We start from the raw sequence: 20,026 nt of genomic DNA, 5'->3' as shown, positions 1-20,026 counted from the left end.
ACACTAAGCATCCTCTTTAAATGTTTAAGATTATTTAGTTTTGTGTTCGCTTTTTTTCCTATTTTTTCATTTTTCTATCATTTCGTTGATTAGTCAAACAGGAATGTTTGTTCTATGTATTAATTTTCTTGTCGCTTTGGTTGAATTTGATTTGTTTGAATCATTTTATTAGATTACGTAAACATGTGTTTATTTATTCCGACTATTTTCATATTTGTTTTTTGAAATATATACGTCGCAGAGCGGTGACGACGTAATAATACATAGAAGAACCATCATCGTTTGAACGTCGGAGGGCGTCAGGCCGGAACCGATTTCCAGTAAGCTATAGCTATATAAAGTCCCCTTCTCGATTCATCGGATAGCGCCTCGAGAAGTGTGTCGACCGATCACTTACACGAGATCGCGCAATCGACGAAGTTCCCTCGAGGGAGCATCGAATTTACAAACGTCTGCACTTTTGCATTATTTAGTCTAAATTCATTTCGATTATCTCTTTTCGCAATTTTTATTTTCCTAAACAGTTTATTAACGATTACTAATTTCTATAGCGAGATTTTTATATTATATATACGAATACATTTCATTTGAAATTCGTGCTTGATTTAACATAAGAATAAGATTGAATGATAATTAATAATCAAGAAACTTGCTAAGGATAATTTTCTTTGAGCATTTTCTATTTTTTTTTTTATTCTCGGTTGAATTAAAAATATATAGTTACGGATATTTTTTACTTTTAATAATGAATTCGATTATAATTTTTAATTTTTATAAACTCTATACAATATAATAAATATTAGTTGTTGTATTATTTTTGGAAAATATTTATAATTTTAAATACATAGGATAAATTAAATTTACATATCATTTTTTTTTTTAATTTGTTAAAGCGGTATTTTTATATATTTGAATAGAAATCATAAAATCTCCCCCGTAACATACATTCTTTCATGAAGATTAACATTTTCTTCGTTAATATCAAATTACAATTAGTTTTTTATATCGAAGAAATCTTGGCAGAAATGTTCTCATTGGGCTTTCGATATTAATCGAAAATTGATAAATGAAATGGCGTGCATAGCACCATCTTACGGTAGTTAAAGAGATAACTTCTATTGGTACGGAATTTCTCAGCCGAATTAAGACGAAGAGTGCCGAGTTTAACCGAATACAATCCTCGCCGTGATATTAGCCACAACAAAAATTTGGTAGCATTCGCATAAAAAGTTTTCGGCAATATACGTGTATAATTTTCTCGTTCTTTGTGCAGTTTAGTCACTGTAATTGGGGTCTCCAGTGGCCAATATAAACGAAGTGAGTATAAAATATTTTGTAAGGTTATTTTTCTCGCGCGTTTAATTCCGATGGGCCGTTTTTTTGGGCCAGAGCGCATTTGACGGAACGTACCGATGGACGCACGCGTATTGTTGTGTTAAAAGGAAATATCATGATCCGTCATCATCCACTCAATTGTTCGATACGATAACTCTCGAAGATTAGAGGAACGAATACTCGATGCCTTCGATCTTCATAGTTTCGCGTCTTTCCTTGACAATTGTGTATTTTCGCGGGATTTTCTGAACTAACCTAAAAATGTTACTACGTGTAAATTCATACTAAGAATTGTCATAATTACGTATGTCAGATATGTGTTAAAGTACTCTATTAATGTATGCTATTTTACGTGATTTTTTCAAAGTATCTTTTTCAGTATTGTTATAAGATTTCTTAATTTCTGTTTTTCTCTCGATATATTTTCTTTTTTTTTTCTTTTATCAGTCATTTATTTTTTCTCTTAATAAACTTTTCCAGTTTTGGAATTTGGTTGGAGAATTTGAACAACTGAATGATGAAAATTGTTTATTGATATGAACATTTGAATCTTTTACAGGTTTAAGTGGTTATAGGAAATTTGGAATATCACAATGGCAGGAGAACAGCAGCAATTTTTTCTCAAGTGGAATGATTTCCAATCTAATATGGTGTCATCATTTAAACATTTACGAGATGAGAAAAGTTTTACTGATGTAACGTTAGCTTGTGATGGGCAAACATGTAAAGCGCATAAAATGGTTTTGTCAGCTTGTAGTCCTTACTTTAAATCCCTTTTAGAGGTATGATTTCATGGATCAAGATAAAAGTTATTTTATATGCATTGTTAATTTACTGTGTTTAATATATTATAGGAAAATCCGTCCAAACATCCTATCATTATTTTAAAAGATGTCGCTTATGGTCATCTGCAAGCAATTTTAGAATTTATGTATGCTGGTGAAGTAAATGTTTCGCAAGATCAACTATCAGCTTTTCTTAAGACTGCAGATCGACTCAAAGTTAAAGGCTTAGCCGAAGCGCCAGGTGCTATTAAAAGGGAAGGTTAAACCATTTGTGGTAAGGATTCCTGACCTTTAAATGATATTTTTCAATTTCTTATTTTGTCCATTGTTTATGAAATTAACTGTTACATTTTAAAGTTGATTTTATAACAATCTAAATATATTCAACTTTATTTTAATTTAGATTCATGATCTATGCAACCTTTAATTATATTATGTGTTTAGAATGGAACAAATGAGATCTTTATTTTGTAGGTCTTTGGAAAGCGTGCAGACTGAAAAAAAAAAAAAAGAAAAGAAAAACTGTAATAATGTAAAGTGATTGCGCAAACACATACCGTACACATATACAGACACAATACAGTGCACAACTCAGTGTCCTCTGGTTCACGATTAGGATCAACGCATTGCAAAAATGTAAATTATGACTTTTCTTAACTTTGATTAATGTTATCGTTAACATTGGATGTAGATGTATTAGTATATGCAAAATGTTGATGCTCATCTTGAACCCAATGTGCCACAGTGTTGCGACAACATTGATTATTTTTTTAAAATAGAGTGCTGCAAAAAGCAGATAAATATGGGTCGTGATAGTATAGGATGCATGCTGACCGGGGCAATTTTGTAGATCATATGAAAATGTTAAAGGAATCTTTCATGATTAGTTATATTTTAAATTTATTTTATTAAGAGGAATATTATTTTTTATTGGTTTACAGATCTATTCACGAGATATATCTCAAAAATTGTGTTTAATGTACAGCTTGTTGTTTAAGATTTATTAACACTTAGCATTGTATAATAGCATAAATGGATCTATGGTAATAGATAAGGATAAAAGACAAACACTTGAACCGTAAATGATATTGTCTTCTATCGTGGATAGATTTGCAAAAATCCCCGGCCATTCATTTAAGGAACGTTTAGATCAAGTTTACTGGAAGTTGTAACGTGCGTGTCGCACATTCCTTTTTTTATTATTATTATTATTATTATTATTATTATTATTATTATTATTATTATTATTATTATTATTTGTGTGAATTGATATATCGCGTTGTTCCTTTACACATGACAGACGGTAATAACAAAGATTATTCGTAACACTTTCTAACTACCCGGTACCAGTTACCTCTTCTAGTGATCATGATTTTTTACTTAACCAAATACTGCCAGTATTTGTACCGGCGTATTCACAATATTACCGATAGACCAAATTTATTTATGATAATATATTAAGAGTTGATTCTCTCAAAACAAGAGAAGGTTATTGTAATATAAGTGAAAGAAATTTTTGTAAAGTCGGAGCGCACAGTTCCTTTCTCCTCCAAAAATTCAGGATAATTAGTGAATATAAGAAGAAAGTCAGGAAACATTATCGAGTAAAGGACATGAATATCGATACGATACTCTTGACAATCTTGACTTCATTTTTCTATCAATGGCTGTTGTTAAAAATATTTTTAAAAATACTTTATATGATCTCGAGAGTTAGGTCCGTTATATATATATATATATACATATAACGAATATATATATATACGAATTATACTGACTTTTGTGAAACGGATCTTCCTCTTTCTTCATGATATTCCAATAAGACTTTTGTAAAAGACAAATCATTTATATAGTATTATAAAAAGAGATTGGATTTTGTTAGAAACTAAATTAACTTTCTTTTACTTTGCGAGCATTTTTCAAAAATGTTTTTCTTATTTTATTTCATTTCATTTTTTTTTTTTTTTTTTTTTTATAAAGAATGTCTATATGCAAATATTTTCTTATTATTGCTTATTATCTTTTTCTTTAGTTTGTTTTTAAAGAAAAATATAGTCCAAGCTCATATAATTCCTGACTTTACTTTTATTATTTCTTACTTATTACTAAAGTGATTAATGGCAAAAGTAATACGCGATTTTCATGCAAGCGCGCTAATATAGTGCCTGATACGGTTCATACATTCGACAACACATTCGCAATTTGGTTTCGAACCATAATGCATAAGTATAAGTATTTTTACAACGCCGATTACTAATTAGAATTAAAATACGTTCGTACAGTGAAGAGGTATATGTAATACTTCCTGACACACAAAAAGTAAAGAGAACCATCGCAGTGTTTGTTTCTTCTACGTGTATGTCGTTTCGGACGATTTTGCGACATTTCATTCAGATTAATATTATCATTTTGTTAATAATTTCTTTTTTTATTTTTGTTATAACTTTTTTTTCCTTTATTTTGATTATCACACAATAAAATTTTATTAAACGTGTACATGATATATATGTATACGACAAAATTTGACCGAAATTTGTTATAAAAACAATTGAGTTAATATAATAAATAATATATATAATCTATTGCTCAAATAAATATTTATATACATATATATATGTATATATAATATTATATAGAAACATGTTTTTGATTTTGTAATTTTTTCTTTCTTTTTTATTATTATTATTTTATTAATATTTCCTTTAATCGTGATGTCGTTCGATTGCGAAATACTTATCGGAAAAACACTTATATTGTAAAGCATAACCGTACGTTATATTAAGATGGTTGAATTTAGTTCCTACAAAGACGTATTCATCCAGGCATCTCTGGTTGTCTTCAAATTCAACGATCGTTGTACCGTACAGATTCGCTATCCTCTCTATATGTAATAACGAACGTTAACCAGGAAAAACAAATAACAAAAAGCATGGAGTAAAAGAAAAAAAAAAGAAAGAAGAAAAAGGAAAAGTAAGTTCTAGTGCGTATTTCGCATGGAGCCGAGAAAAAGTGAAGACGAGCGATCCGACGATTAAAACTTCATAGATCGTTGCAAATTCTCATTGATCGTTCTCTATTAGCAGATTTTCAGTATTTTTGTGTTGCTAAATTTGTTTTTATTCGAAATTCTTTCTCTCGTCAAACGAAAGAAAGAAATAAAGAAGGAAGGAAGGAAAGACAGACAGACAGACAGAAAAAAAAGAGAGATCAAGAGAACAGATTTCTTAGATAATGTGATCGTAAAATAGAAGAAAGAAAATCTATTTCGATCAATCAACACAAATTTCCGACGAATCTCTCGCTATTTCCTTTTTATATATATACATATATTATACATTGAACTACTGACGAAACTCCAATTCTCCCTTTTACATGATTCTAATTAATGTTAATTTTTTTTTTTTTTATTAATATGACTCAATGATAACTATGATTATGATACAATAATGTTGAGACATAAAAATAAATTGTGTAAATATAATAGAATTTTTTTCGAAGGAGCGATTAATTTCACCCTTTTAGACAAAAACAAGGAACACACATATTTGCGCACTACTTATGAGAAATATTTCAAATAATTATCTTTGGTTATTTTATACATTGTGGTACGTATAAAACTATATATATATATATAAGAGAAAAAAAAGAATTTAAAAAAAAAATTAACAATATCTATTTGTACGCATGTAAGTTATTATTGTGAGGACACGTATGTATATACATATACATAATTAGCCATTATAAGCAATTATTCATGTAGAAACACTTATGTATAACTTAATGATAATTGTGTACAGACAATAATCACGATCAAGTGCTGAGAATAGATTATATCAGATAGATTCTGTACTTTCGTACACGCGTCATCGATTTCTTATTGGTTTATCGTACTTTCATTTATGATACTTTATATATATATATATTAGTATGCAGTCAGAATGACAGTATCATATACACATTAAAGTTTATGTGAATGTAACATAAAATAATTCACTTCAGGTGGATTCTGGAAAGATACGATAATATAAATTAATCAGAATCTGAAAAAAAAAATTCAAAACGTATTGCATATGTACATATGTAGACTTACGATAATACATAAAATTAAAAACTGGATATCTTGGTGCAAATGGCTGATCTGCACCATAAACAGAATTCGAATCATCACTATCCTTAATATTATCAGTTCTTTGCGTACATTCTTCATAAGAAGGTGGTACTATAAAAAAAAAAAAACGTGATAAATTGCTGCTTATTTTAAGAGACAGCAGAATAAACATCGAAAATTGTGGGTTCTTTAGAATTACCCATGTCCCATCCTACTGGTTGATTTGGTAAGTGAAATTTGTTAAAATTAGATTGAGATGTTCCTGGTAAATCATTTCTTTTTGGTAATTCAGTATGACCATGTACTGGTACAGCAGGTATAGGTTTTATAGAAGTAGATGTTGATGGTTCTTCATCAATTTCTGGTGCTGTTGGTTGAGTATCATTTATTGGAGTCCATTCTGTCAATGGTAAAGTACTTAAAGGTACTGTTCCAATTAATATTGGATATTTTTTCTCGATTTTCTTGTGCCTATTGAATAGAACCAGATCAATTAATCGTAGAACTTTGGTAATGTTTATATTACCGTCGATTATTATTTAATTTTGCTTTTGCATTATTAATATATATTCAATAACACACAGTTGTTTTAAGCTTACATGCCATCGAAATGAATTATCACATGTAAACGATATTTCAAACCAATAATACCACAATGTTCTAAATTAGATGGTGGCAGGGATGGAACATAAAGTTTCAGTTTCGTTTCATGATCATTTTTAATCGGTCCTTGCTTCTTATTTTTTTGTACGACGATTTGTGTCGTTTTTGTCGAGATGTGCGCATGAAAGGTAAGTTCCTAGAAATCTGATTGATCACTATAACGTTAGGAATTTAAATTGATATATTTATAGAATAAATGGCAAGAAAATAATTACTTCTATTAGTTTTGTCGTAATTCCTATTATTTGAATGTTTGACGATTTTAAATCCGCAATCACTTCGGTAGTTATAAATTGTCCTGGAACGTATCCCAAATTTGGAACTTTTATTTTAATGTTTAACGAGCCTTTTTGAAAACAACAACAATAACTAAAATTTCTTGATATTTCGTCGTCTATTCCCATCTGAAATCGAAACAAGATTTATGGCATGTATTTTATTATTGTCTTTTTTTTTTCTAATTTAAGAAAAAAAAATAATAACTTACACATTGATCTGAAAAATGATTTAAATCGTATGGTGTGACAACGGTGAACGCAGATTTTGTCCACCAATTGAATCTCCATGGTATATCGACGATTGCTTTTGCCGTGTAACGAATGTATCCAGTACTGTGTTCAAAACTACATGGTATATTTATGGGTAATTGAAATGAAAAATAATATTTACTTTCTCCTTCCGGAAGTTCTATTCTGTCGATTTCTGTATTTTAAATGGATTTTTAGTAAACATAAATATTACTTTTTCTTTCGTACATATAAAATATTAGAAAATTCTTATTTACCAGTCGATCTTCTTAATAAAGATTGTTTCATGCTAAAATATTTTTCAGTTGCAGAATGATGTGAACTCGATGAAGTATCATTTCTGTCTATATCATTTGACGATTCCGAGGTCGTCCAATGAACTCGAGCCTCTCCTTTCAGATTGATATATAAATCTGAAGTGTGTTTATTTTTTTTTTTTTTTTTAATATTATTCGTACGTATTTCTTTTACTTTCTATTTTATTTCAAGTAAATTTTGTCTTCGATTAGAATAAATTGATGATGTAAATTTGAAACGTTGCTAATTTTAAATATCATTATTATAGTTAACATCAATTATAACGATAATAATGACAGATAGATAATGAAAAGTAACTAGATTATTTAATTTTCCTTAGAAATTATATAATAAACAAACAAGTAAGTCATTCAAATCAAAATATATTTGTAAATCATAAGTAATTAATTTTTCAATTTGAAAATAATTACAGTACGTGTGAGTGCTTCCTGTTGACGTTTCAACTTTACATTTTCTATAGAAGAATGAATCATTTTTGCTATCACGTTAATTCTTCAATTTTATCTTTCATTTTCTTTTATACAGATAACAAATTTCAGAATTATTATTTCGTAATGAATTGTTTAGAAAAAAAAAAAAAAATACAATGATGATCGATAGAATCAATGATTAAGTTGATTAGATAGCAATTCAAATTTATACAATTAGATTTCAACAGTAATATTTGGAATAAATATATAATCCATTTATTAATTGTTTAATGCCAATATCGCCGTATATTTTTATAATAATTTTATATCATTTAATAAGAATAAAATTCATTCACAACAAATAATATTATAAATAATAAAATAAAAAAATGTATATGATTGATCAAATTTGATATTAATTTTCTATAATTGCATTTTTTTTTTTGTATAGAAAATTTAATTAATGAGCTGTTACATTGTGTTCTATTCATTTACCTATGCAGTATACATATACTAAGATGCACATTCAAATTCAATCATTCTTTAAAGATTTTCAAAATAACAAATACCTGTTGTTTTTTTTTTTTTTTTTTAGCTGAATTATCATTTCAAACAAATAATCTAACGTTTGTTATAATAAAATAACAGAAAGATTTTTCATTGATCTTTCAAATAATATTTACCTCGTGCACTTTTTTTCTCGCTCAATGCGATGGTAACACAACCAGATATATTTTCTCCAGGTAAATAAGTTGCACCAGGTCGATCAAATGTTATAACAAACATGTTTGGAGCCATTATTTTATTGTTCACAATCACAGAAACGTTGATTCCGTAAAAAAAAAGTAATAATAATAATAATAATCTACGAGACGTTAACAACTCTGTTTCGTTGAAACAATTAATTTCCGTTCGATCACTAAAGTCAAGTAACGATGTGTGTGTCTGTGGGTACGATTAGTTTTTAAATGTTTGATCGTTTTAGAAAATCATGTGCTGTTGATTTCAAACAGGTGTCAGAGAGTGTCATGAAATTCATACAAACAAATAAAAGTAATAAAGACAATAATTAACGAGAAGTTGTTAGATGAAGATCGTTTTATAAACTGACAGTGTCTAATTACAGTAATATCTATACTTATTGTCTTGTCTATCCCCACTTTTCTGTTATTCGATTTGATTCAATTATAACGTCGAACAAAGTTTCTTATAATTTTCTTAAAACTTCTCACCTTTTAATCACTTAAAAACATATTTTTGTTCACAATGAATTTTTGTTATCTTTAAGTGATGAATCATGTGATTATAGATCAATCTTTCAAAATCCCTTTGATAAGATTCTACTAAGTATTTCTTCAATCGGGTTAACTTAATATAATTTTTTCCATGTAATACAAATTTTCAACGAATCTAAGTATCGTTATTTCCTTTTCATTAATAGATATAATGATGTTTTGATGAAACTTTAATATAGTTTATTTTAAACGATTCGAGAAAAAACAATTGTAAAGAAATCTTACTTGCATATAAGCTGAAATAAATGATTATTACTAATACATACAGAATACTTTATCTCAAGAATGAAATGATAAAATATTATAAATACATTACGTCTGATTTGATGTTTTCTAATCGTTCAGGTAATTTTTGAGACTTTGTTAAGCAGACAATATCTAATCAAAAGATGATAGTTTTTTAAACAACTAGAAAGCTTAATAAATAAAAACAGTCGCTAGGAAAGCGAAAAATCTGGGTTAGAGTCCTGGTCCAGACAATCTGTTTAGTCTTTTTTCACGAATCTTACAATAAAAGGGTCATCTGCGATAGAGGTTTGTTATGTAAAATATTCTACAATCGTACAAAAACACGAGATAAATTAAATGAAAATAAATTTCAGAAAGAGGCTTTGAGATAGCGGCGATGTGAAACGGTTAGCTGGAGAATTAGGAAGAGACCTTTAGGTGCCAAGTATCGCTTTCAAAATGGCACGTGTAAAGACGTAAAAATGTAAAAAAGAGCAATTATGTAACGGAACATTCAGGGTCAAATAAAGTTGTTGTTGGGGGGAGGGAGGAATTAAAGTGAAAACCGATCGCCCATATATCAAACTTGTAGTAAAATTTCATGAAAAGGATTGGTTAGGGGACACTGGATAGGTCAGTATATAAAAGCAGTCGCGAGGAAAGTGAAAGATCTGGGTTAGAGTCCTGGTCCAGAAAATCTGTTTAGTCTTTTTTCACGAATCTTACAATAAAAGGGTCGTCTGCGATAGAGGTTTGTTATATTAAATATTCTGAAATCTTACAAAAACAGGAGAAAAATTAAATAAAAATAAATTTCAACAAGAGGTTTTGAAATAGCGGCGATGTGGAACGATTAGCTGAAGTATTAGGGAAGGAGCCTTTAGGTGCCCAGCATCGCGTTCAGAATAACACATGTAAAGACGTAAAAATGTAAAAGAGAGAAGTTAAGTACCGAAACATTTGGGGTGAAATGAAGTTATTGTAGGGGGAAGGGGGAGATTGAAGTGAAAGAAGATCGCCTACATGCCAAACATCTATTAAAATTTCTTGGAAAGGATTGGTTTGAGGTCACTAGAAAGCCTAATAAATAAAAACAGTCGCCAGGAAAGCGAAAGATTTCGGTTAGAGTCCTGGTCCAGACAATCTGTTTAGTCTTTTTTCACGAATCTTACAATTAAAAGGGTCATCTGCGATAGAGGTTTGTTATGTAAAATATTCTACAATCTTACAAAAACACGAGATAAATTAAATAAAAATAAATTTCAAAAAGAGGCTTTGAGATAGCGGCGATGTGAAACGGTTAGCTGGAGAATTAGGAAGAGACCTTTAGGTGCCAAGTATCGCTTTCAAAATGGCACGTGTAAAGACGTAAAAATGTAAAAAAGAGCAATTATGTAACGGAACATTCAGGGTCAAATAAAGTTGTTGTTGGGGGGAGGGAGGAATTAAAGTGAAAACCGATCGCCCATATATCAAACTTGTATTAAAATTTCATGAAAATGATTGGTTAGGGGACACTGGATAGGTCAGTATATAAAAGCAGCCTCCAAAAAGTGAAATATATTAGTTCGAGTTTGGACAGTTTGTAAAGCGGTCCAGTCTTCTACCACGAATCTTACGTTACATGTGTGTAATATTTTTCATATAAGTAAACATAAAATTAAACCAAGTTAATCCTCGATTTTTGTAAACGTCATAGATAAAGTCTAAACCAAAAATTAGAAAAAAATTCAATTTGAATCCTACAAAAATGCAATTATCCAGTAATAGTGACAAGAAGCTTACTCCAATTCAGAAATTTTATGATGGTCAAAGTATATTGATAACTGGTGGAACAGGGTTTTTGGGCAAGTTATTAATCGAAAAATTGTTAAGGAGTTGTCCTACCATCATGTGCATTTATATTTTGATTCGTCCGAAAAAAGGAAAAGACGTACTTCAACGCAAAAATGAATTATTTCAAAATACGGTAAGTTTGAACAAAATTAATCAAATATTATATTCTTCATTTTTGTTTACATTGACATAACACAAAAATGATTTTTTTTTTTATAAAATAGTACTTTTGTTTTACGTATTTAACCCTTAAAGTGCACATGGGGTGTGTTTGACACCCCAACAAATTTTTGATCTCTCGAAAACGGTACTGGTATCATTTAAGATATAGAAGATATTCTTTATTTTGACAAGTATAATCAGTAAACAATAACAATTCACAATCTCTCAAACTCACTCTGACTTCAGAAAACGCACGAAACCTGCGAAAATCCGCAATCTTACCACAACTCGCTACTCATTCGCTATTCACTCTCTAATCACTCTCTAATCGCTCATATCGTATCGCTTTTGTCACTCGCTCTCGTCGCTCGGTTCTCACCCACCACGCTCACCCTTCACGCTCGCACACGCGTGAATGTCTTCTCCTTATATGTTCACGCGCCCACCCTGCATCCCTGGGGGGATGAACGATCCATCCTTCTCATCGTTCCTGAATTTCCCCAATAAACAAATCACCGATATCGCGTGCAAACTTTGTAAGCTCACACAGACTTGCACACACACACACACACACACACACACACACACACACACACACACACACACACACACACACACACACACTTACGTAACTTACAGAAAACAGACCACGCATCGTCTTTCTTTATTTCGACCATCAAGTCCTTTCGTCCTTCTTTTCTACTTATCCATGTTTAATCTTCGATACTTCAAACTCCCCTACATAAATATATTTGAATAGAAAAAATATACAACTTTTTCTATGCTCACTTTTCAGGTATTTTCCAAACTACGAGAAGACCAATCAAAATTTCAAGATAAAATCATTTGCATTACTGGAGATTGTAATTTGCCAAATCTCGGTATCACAACTTTAGATAGAAATACTCTTATAAATAAGATTTCTATTATTTTTCATGTTGCAGCCACAATTAGATTTAACGAAAATATAAAATCAGCTACAAAATTAAACGTGCAAAGTTTGAAAAGTATGATTAGCTTATCAAAGGAAATGCCAAAGTTAATAGTACGTATATTTAACTTTATCTGCATTAATTATAAACTTTTTAAATTTCTCAATGAAAAAAATATAATTTTATTATAGAAATATTCTTTATGTTCTCAATGTATTAGAGTTTTGTTCATATATCCACGCTTTATTCCCAATGTATTTACAATCCGGTTGAAGAGACATTTTATGAACCACCGATGGACGAAGATAAATTGATCAATTTGGTTGATAATTTAAATGAAGAATTACTGAATTATATTACACCAAAGTACGTTTTTATCTTAAATCGTCAATTATACTAATGATTATTTTTTCATTTCTTTAACAAAAGTATATTAAAAAAAAAATGTTTCATATTATTATATGAATTTAGATTACTTGGATCATGGCCGAATACATATGTATACACGAAATCGGTTGCTGAAAATATAATAAAGAAACAAGCTGGTTTGCTACCGATCGGAATATTTCGTCCAGGAATTAGTTAGTAAAATGAATAATTTCTAAAAAAAAAAAATGACGAAAATTTCAATTAAATAATATTTTTAGTTGTATCAACGTATCGAGAACCAGTTCCGGGATGGGTTGATAATTTTAACGGTCCAATGGGAATATTCGCAAGTGCTGCAAGTGGTTTATTACGAACTCATAATTGCGATGGATCTGTAAAACCATCGATAGTACCAGTAGATTTGACAGCAAATGCATTAATAGTCAGCGCTTGGGACATAGCAAATAATCGAAGGTATCGAATAATTATTTGCAAACAATAATACTTTTAACTATTATTATAGAATAAAGACAAATTTCTGGCTAAAATTAAATTATATCGTTTTTTCTTTTTTTAAATATCACATTTTCTACTTTAGATCCAAACAAGATATTCCCATATATAATTATACATCTGATGACAATCCTATAACTTACAAAGAATTGATAGACAAGACGTTAAATTACACATCATTAACACCATTTAAAAATGCTATTTGGTATTGTAACTTTAGCATTACAAAGTATCGACTGCTCCATCTTTTCTACGTATATTTTTTACATTTATTACCAGCTTTCATAATCGATACTGTACTGTTATGTTCATTTAAAAAACCATGGTAAAGTTCCATTTAAACCTTCTCTTCTAAGGCAAATTATATAAAGTATGAAAAAATAAATAGTTCTTTATATTTCTTTTCGTTTCAGGTTGTTAAAAATATATGGAAAATTAAATGAAATGGTGCACTTACTTAGTTACTTTTCTTTAAAAGAATGGAAATATCCAAATGAAAGATGGAAAGAAGCACTCAATAAATTAAAAAACGAAGATCGAGAATTGTTTTATTGCGATATGAAAGATGTTGTTTGGGATACCTTTTTCAGAACTTATTTATTAGGTATAAGAATATACCTCTTAAATGATCCCATAGAAACTATACCACAAGCTCGTAAAAAGTGGAAAAGGTATTTATCATTTTTTTTTTATCTTTTATCTATAAATCTATTATTTAAAATCTCTTGGAAATAATTCTTATAATTTTTTATATTTTTAAGGCTTTACTGTATTCATCAAACATTTAAATTTTTATTTATTAGTATTTTTATCACGATTCTATGGATTTTGATTTGTAAATTAAATATCACATTCGCATAAAATAAAAATTTTTTTTTTCGGCAACTAGGACACGAAAGAAGAAGTGATATTTATTTTATTCATCAAAAGTTTTAATTAAGCGACTTTATCTACTTTACGTATCTTTAATAATAAATGCAGAGGTCTTAAGTATTACATCACAATAAATACATGTTGTTAATTGAAAGTTACTACTTTTACACTTGCGTATACAAAAGATTAAGTATTCAATTGAATTCAAAAATGTGTGATTTTGCGTTAAACTTTAATGTTAAGTGTATTATTAAATTAATATTATTTATTTTCTTTAATCTCTTTTAAATCACAACTATTTTATTTATTATATTTTTTTGTACGTTTACAGAGCAATATGTGTTACTGGAATTTATGTAAATATATCTAGAAATATATAAAATATTTTTATTTTTATAAATTTGCAATAGAAACAGAACAGTTCATTACCACAAATACCAAATCCCGCCAGTGTTCCCGTCTCTGAACGCGACCCTTCCATTCGTGGTCTTCGTATCTTTTTTTTTTTTAGATCCCTTCTAATATTATCCACCCATCTACCTAGTGGTCTTTTCCCGTTTGGTATACCGACCAATATTTTGTGCGCCGTTCGATCTTCCCCCATGCACCGCGCCACGTGACCGGCCCATCTTAATCGGCATGATTTTACGACGTTAATGATGTCCGGTTTGTTGTACAATCAATGTACTTCAACGTTATGGAGTTTTTTCCATTCGCCTGTTTCTTCATCGCCTTTTGCACCGAACATTTTACGAAGAACCTTGTTTTCAAAAACCCTAAATTTATTTTCATTCCGTAACGTAAGTGACCACGTCTCGCTACCATAAAGGAGACAACCGGCTGGATGATTATTCTGTACATCCTGATTTTTAATCGCCTAGACAGCAATCTCAAACTGAGTATTTTATTGGTCGAATAAAAGCATGCATTGTCATAATTGATTCTTTTCTTGAGTTCTTCTTTAATTTCGTTCACAACACGTAAACAGAACGAAGAGTTAAAATAAGAATATTGAAATAAACACTCGGAAGATTTAACATGAATAATTGAACTTTTTTTTTTTTAAATAATTTACATAAAGTTTTGAATGTAAAGTATCAAATTTGTCTCGATATTAAAAATATTTTCATAAACTACCTATAGAAAAAGTTAATTTTACATACATACACACACACACACACACACAATAAGGAATATATTTAATTTTATTTAAACAAAGTAATGTGGTTTTTTAACTACAATGCCGTATTCTGCAACTGCAGGAGTCAGATCTTCCATAGTAAGCATATAACGTCGATCCTTTCCTTTTGTTTTTGTATTTTGATTAGCACCACGTGTTTTGCCATGTTGAAGAGCATCATTTGCAATTTCCGATATAAATTTTTGAGCAGCTAATGATACTAGACGCACTCTAATAAGGATAAAAATATTGTTATTAGCTTTTTTTTTTATTAATATAAATATATATATGGGGAATTTCACGTCAAATCGACCACTTTTGACCCCGACCCCTTTCGATTTTGCTCAAACTTTTTTTTTATCATTTTCAACTTCATTAAAAACATGTTTGAAAATAAAAAAAAAAGTTTTTATATCAGAAAAAAAAATACAAAGAAACGTCGGCCCCATTCATATACTTACATTCTAGGATCGATAGTATTAAAACCAGCAGTGTGCAAATAATGCTCGCTAATAGCATCAGGTACCTAGAATAATGAATAATTAATAATAAAATAGATCAAAAATGATATACATATATAAATAATAGAAATATTTGAATTTTGTAATACCGTTGGTGTATAGTCTTCTAATTGTAAAAGAAAATCGGAGAGTGGCTGACCAGCTGTTTTTTGTTCCTTATTTGTATACATGGGGGGAACATCTCTTTCAAAATTTTCTGCCATGTCTTTTCACTGATTCTTAATAATAATATATAAGATTCAAAACGGACAATAATGTTATACAATGATCAATGATAGTAATTGGATTATTATCTGTAAATATCATATTTATACATTTCGGTATTTATAAATCATTCGTAAATAAAATACGTCAAATATAAACTACAATTTATAATAAAACTTACACCGTAATTTCTAATGAAAATATAAATGTTGAAAAATGCACAAAATATTCTCACATTCACCCATTGGACTTCGAAAACAGACACGTAAATAAGGTTATAAATGTTTTTAATATTAAGAATGCTACTTGCGGCGACCTCTGTATGCCGTTATTTTAACACTTAGCCATCACACTCATTGATCCCAGAAACTTTTGCTTGCTGATCGACACAGTGCCGTAAAATTATCGGGTACTCCGTAAAATTATTGTACGTACAGAAAAAAGTTTTGACTAGGTTAACAAAGATTTTCCGGATTTCCAGATTTGTTTTTTTAATGCAATTTTAATGCAAAAGTGCAAAAAAAGTATAAAAAAGTGTATAAAAAGTACATTTTCGCGACTTGATAACGAGGCGTTGATCGAGCGCTGAACTGCACAATCGAAACAAAAACAAAATCGAGACATATCGAAAATTATATTTTTTTCGAATTATCCTAAATTATCATACAAGTTGGATTTACGATCATACAGTGCTTTAAATTATGTGACGTGATCACTCACACACTATTGTCTATAGTCACGGAGGTTAGATATAAGGAGGATAATCGTAAAGTATCGCAAGCGTCCTTGCGGGAAATGAGGGGACAGATCTTTTGCCACTAGAGCGCGTTAGTGTGGCTAATGTCAGGTTTTTAAATCTATTGTCGCGGGAATGTAACAATTGTACTCACATTAGTCAAAATAAATTAACCAAATCTTATAATTAACGTTAAAAATAGCAATAAGAAAAAATTGTTTATTATTTTACAATTATTCTCAAGATATTATCGTGGATTTGTTGTGTAAATCTATTCAATTTCATCTTACCTAGCGCAGTTGAGTAAAGGATGGAAAACTAAATTTAAAAAGTCCAATTAAAAGTAAATTGTAATTTATTATCGTAAATTGCACTTTTTACTATTTGCATCATTGCATTTTCTTTATATTAGTAATTAATAACTATTAACTAAGGTTATACTACCTGTGGTACAGTGAATAATTATATACGTATTTTTTTGATTTAATTTAACATTCTTCTCACGATCCTTGACTCGTCCTCTTGTACACCCATAAACAATACATTCATTTACCATTTTTAAATAAATATTACTTTTTATAAATTAAAAAAACACTAATACAATTCCTAATGATGGATGCAGTATTGTCAACAATTGTCAATGAACAATACGACGTTATAAACTTGACATTAGCGAATATAACGAAACCTAGCGGCGTATTTCCGAAAATGATCTTTCCTTTTCTTTCCAGTCGCGTTTGCTAATTATTTTCTCATGTCGATCGCCCTCCTGGTATCTAGCCTTCGTGATTTCAATTGATAACTAACCTGTAAGCGTGGCTTAAAAAATATAACCTAAATGATAAAATGTATAAATAAATGTTACTTATCAAAACTTTTTAAGGGAAATTAAATTCAAACTTAATAGGAAAGTATAGTACAATATATTCTTAGTTTTAATATAATGTAATATAATGTTTTTCGTGTTTAGTCTCAAGTATTGATACATGTAATGATTTTACATTTTTCATTATTTATATATAATGTGTTCTTTTGTAAAAAGAAAAAAGGTGCTGCAACTTACATCCTATGAAAAAGTTTTTTTTTTATTAAAAAGAATTATATTAAGATACCATTTAAATGAAATTTGAAGCTTTTTTTTATGCCACGGAGCTTATAAGAAATAAAATATAATTTATCTTAATCTTTTATTTTATTTCAGACATGATTAAATCTAAACATTATACTTTATTACTTTATTATTTCTTTCTTATTCGCTTTTAAAACATTTAAAATACTGTTAATAAAATGCCGGAACATCATTACAATATAGTACACCACAAAAAATACATTATATGTGCGTGTGTATATATATGTTAATATTTATTTCATATTTATAATACATCAGAGAAAATATAAAATATTTATCTATATATTTCGCCATTTAACATGGTGCACATCTTGGCATATAAGATAAACAAGATGATAGATAAGGTGGTGCACATGGTGGTGGACATGGTGGTGGACATGGTGGTGGACATGGTGGTGGACATGGTGGTAGACATGGTGGTGGACATGGTACACATGGGTCACAAGGATCACAAGGAGTACATGGCGAACATGGCGAACATGGCGAACAAGGCGAACATGGCGAACAAGGCGAACAAGGTGAACAAGGTGAACAAGGTGGAGGTGAACAATAAGTTATACATGGTGGACAAGAAGGCGGACCAACTGAAGAGCAAGGAGGCAATGCACATAGCTGCGGGGAACATATTGGCGGACAAGGACTATTGCAAACAAGTCTGCAATATGCTGCTAATGCAGATTCTCTTGCTTGATCTGCGCAGAAAAATTTTCTAAGAGCTACATTAACATCTCCTAAATCTGTTAACTTTAGAAGTGCATAAGCCCCAGGTCCGCAAACTGGATATAGTTTTGTTAAACACTCTGGTCGACCCATACAATCCCACATCATGCATCTATCTTGTAAACCATTCCTCCTGATACACTCGCATCGATGCATTATACTTGCACGAAGATCCAAGCTTTTGCATCGTTTAATAGGCTCCTATATGATTACAATTTTTATTCATTTTGTCTTTATAAAAACAATGCAATATAAATTTAACTTACACAACATGGATCACAAGAATTCATAACTGGACAGTTCACAGGTGGTGGACATGCTGGTTCATCCCATTCACATGGTTTTCTATTTATTATATTAATTTATAATTAAATCAACTTTATTGTAATATATAATATTCTCTTACTTCCTATCCATGGAACTAATTAAACATTTAAGTTGAGCTAATAATTCACGTCTTCTATCACAATTTGGATTTTTTCCGTCGCAAGGCATGTTTAATTTTAATTGTAAACATACATGTATACTTCAAATTTATCTAGAAATTTTTTCTTTTCTTTTTTTTTTGTCAAAATTATCAAATTGTTTAAATATACATTTTATACGATTAATTTAATTTGAACAACATTGAATTTGTAAAAAGCCTAAATTATTCAATTATTTTTTTATTTTGAAAGTAGTTGTCATAGCGAACGATTGTCATATTGTATCAAACAATCGCATAAATCTTTCAATACACTTTCTAAATTTATTGAGTAATTTTTCGAAAATATTATTCCTTAAGTTACTAAGAATTATGAATTTGTTACTTAGTATTATTGGTATACATTCAATGGGTTATTAAAATTACAGTAAACGAAAGAATAATTAAGAAAGGTACAACACACAATCAAAAGTACAAAAAGAAATTCAAGAAACATGGACTGTAATCAATTTTCTCCAACATGTTCATTAACATGTCCAGTAAATAATAGCTATCTGCCTGCTTTCTCATCATGTCCACAAAGCTTACAATGTACACCTTACTCACCGGCATGTCTAATGTGTCCAGTTCCATGTAGAATTACAATATGTACACCATCTATATCTTGTAGCCCTTGTCCGCCAAAATGTAATCCTTATTGTCCACCTCCGTGTACTTTAACATGTTCACCAAGATGCCTTACAAGAGTAGCAACGTGT

The 20,026-nt window shown here is 29.6% G+C and overlaps 4 protein-coding genes across 7 annotated transcripts; 2 read left to right on the top strand and 2 right to left on the bottom strand.

Annotated features, from left to right (window-relative positions):
• The first annotated feature begins 1,152 nt into the window (after positions 1 to 1,152).
• lolal (longitudinals lacking protein-like) lies at positions 1,153 to 5,606 on the top strand. Of its 3 annotated transcripts, none has more exons than XM_015317523.2 (4): positions 1,153 to 1,317; positions 1,895 to 2,117; positions 2,190 to 2,394; positions 2,595 to 5,606. In XM_015317523.2, the coding sequence occupies exons 2-3, from the start codon at positions 1,929 to 1,931 to the stop codon at positions 2,382 to 2,384; spliced, it is 384 nt and encodes a 127-aa protein (XP_015173009.1). In that variant the 5' UTR covers positions 1,153 to 1,317; positions 1,895 to 1,928; the 3' UTR covers positions 2,385 to 2,394; positions 2,595 to 5,606. The 3 variants fall into 3 exon arrangements, with proteins under 3 accessions (XP_015173009.1, XP_089029535.1, XP_015173011.1); XM_089173409.1 differs by lacking the exon at positions 1,153 to 1,317 and adding an exon at positions 1,385 to 1,673; XM_015317525.2 differs by lacking the exon at positions 1,153 to 1,317 and adding an exon at positions 1,386 to 1,639.
• On the bottom strand, positions 4,938 to 7,846 carry LOC149032195 (arrestin domain-containing protein 2-like). The gene is made up of 7 exons (XM_089173407.1): positions 7,676 to 7,846; positions 7,379 to 7,593; positions 7,107 to 7,295; positions 6,828 to 7,027; positions 6,428 to 6,699; positions 6,211 to 6,339; positions 4,938 to 6,126 (listed from the first exon to the last, which is right to left on the bottom strand). The coding sequence occupies exons 1-7, from the start codon at positions 7,704 to 7,706 to the stop codon at positions 6,116 to 6,118; spliced, it is 1,047 nt and encodes a 348-aa protein (XP_089029533.1). The 5' UTR covers positions 7,707 to 7,846; the 3' UTR covers positions 4,938 to 6,115.
• Positions 7,847 to 10,892: 3,046 nt separating this feature from the next.
• Positions 10,893 to 15,544, top strand: LOC149032194 (fatty acyl-CoA reductase wat-like). The gene is made up of 8 exons (XM_089173606.1): positions 10,893 to 11,638; positions 12,464 to 12,712; positions 12,820 to 12,965; positions 13,071 to 13,180; positions 13,247 to 13,442; positions 13,567 to 13,806; positions 13,895 to 14,152; positions 14,243 to 15,544. Exons 1-8 carry the CDS (start codon positions 11,420 to 11,422, stop codon positions 14,340 to 14,342), a joined length of 1,518 nt encoding a protein of 505 aa, XP_089029732.1. The 5' UTR covers positions 10,893 to 11,419; the 3' UTR covers positions 14,343 to 15,544.
• On the bottom strand, positions 15,542 to 19,491 carry LOC107064602 (transcription initiation factor TFIID subunit 10). 2 transcript variants are annotated; one of them, XM_015317457.2, is made up of 4 exons: positions 16,441 to 17,622; positions 16,145 to 16,348; positions 15,996 to 16,060; positions 15,542 to 15,765 (listed from the first exon to the last, which is right to left on the bottom strand). In XM_015317457.2, exons 2-4 carry the CDS (start codon positions 16,256 to 16,258, stop codon positions 15,564 to 15,566), a joined length of 381 nt encoding a protein of 126 aa, XP_015172943.1. In that variant the 5' UTR covers positions 16,259 to 16,348; positions 16,441 to 17,622; the 3' UTR covers positions 15,542 to 15,563. The 2 variants fall into 2 exon arrangements, 1 of the variants encoding a protein (XP_015172943.1); XR_016176940.1 differs by lacking the exons at positions 15,542 to 15,765; positions 15,996 to 16,060 and having other exon boundaries at positions 16,310 to 16,348; positions 16,441 to 19,491.
• Between the last annotated feature and the right edge of the window lie 535 nt (positions 19,492 to 20,026).

The sequence above is a fragment of the Polistes dominula genome, unplaced genomic scaffold, assembly GCF_049000335.1.
Source record: "Polistes dominula isolate Pdom_NZ unplaced genomic scaffold, Pdom_raw_medaka contig_33, whole genome shotgun sequence".
NCBI classification, from domain to species: domain Eukaryota; kingdom Metazoa; phylum Arthropoda; class Insecta; order Hymenoptera; family Vespidae; genus Polistes; species Polistes dominula.
This window is presented reverse-complemented; position numbering and strand designations above follow the sequence as displayed.

Bases quoted from the DNA above. Each gene is read 5' to 3' on its own strand.
- lolal (XM_015317523.2), top strand. From the start codon at position 1,929: ATGGCAGGAGAACAGCAGCAATTTTTTCTCAAGTGGAATGATTTCCAA. The intron at 2,118-2,189 runs GTATGATTTCAT...AATATATTATAG, and splicing joins ACTTTAAATCCCTTTTAGAG to GAAAATCCGTCCAAACATCC.
- LOC149032195 (XM_089173407.1), bottom strand. From the start codon at position 7,706: ATGAAACAATCTTTATTAAGAAGATCGACTG. The intron at 7,028-7,106 runs GTAATTATTTTC...TCAGATTTCTAG, and splicing joins TTACGACAAAACTAATAGAA to GAACTTACCTTTCATGCGCA. The intron at 6,700-6,827 runs GTAAGCTTAAAA...TCTATTCAATAG, and splicing joins ATAATTCATTTCGATGGCAT to GCACAAGAAAATCGAGAAAA.
- LOC149032194 (XM_089173606.1), top strand. From the start codon at position 11,420: ATGCAATTATCCAGTAATAGTGACAAGAAGCTTACTCCAATTCAGAAA. The intron at 13,181-13,246 runs GTTAGTAAAATG...TAATATTTTTAG, and splicing joins AATATTTCGTCCAGGAATTA to TTGTATCAACGTATCGAGAA. The intron at 13,807-13,894 runs GTAAAGTTCCAT...TTTTCGTTTCAG, and splicing joins TGTTCATTTAAAAAACCATG to GTTGTTAAAAATATATGGAA.
- LOC107064602 (XM_015317457.2), bottom strand. From the start codon at position 16,258: ATGGCAGAAAATTTTGAAAGAGATGTTCCCCCCATGTATACAAATAAG. The intron at 16,061-16,144 runs GTATTACAAAAT...TCATTATTCTAG, and splicing joins TAGAAGACTATACACCAACG to GTACCTGATGCTATTAGCGA. The intron at 15,766-15,995 runs GTAAGTATATGA...TATCCTTATTAG, and splicing joins AATACTATCGATCCTAGAAT to AGTGCGTCTAGTATCATTAG.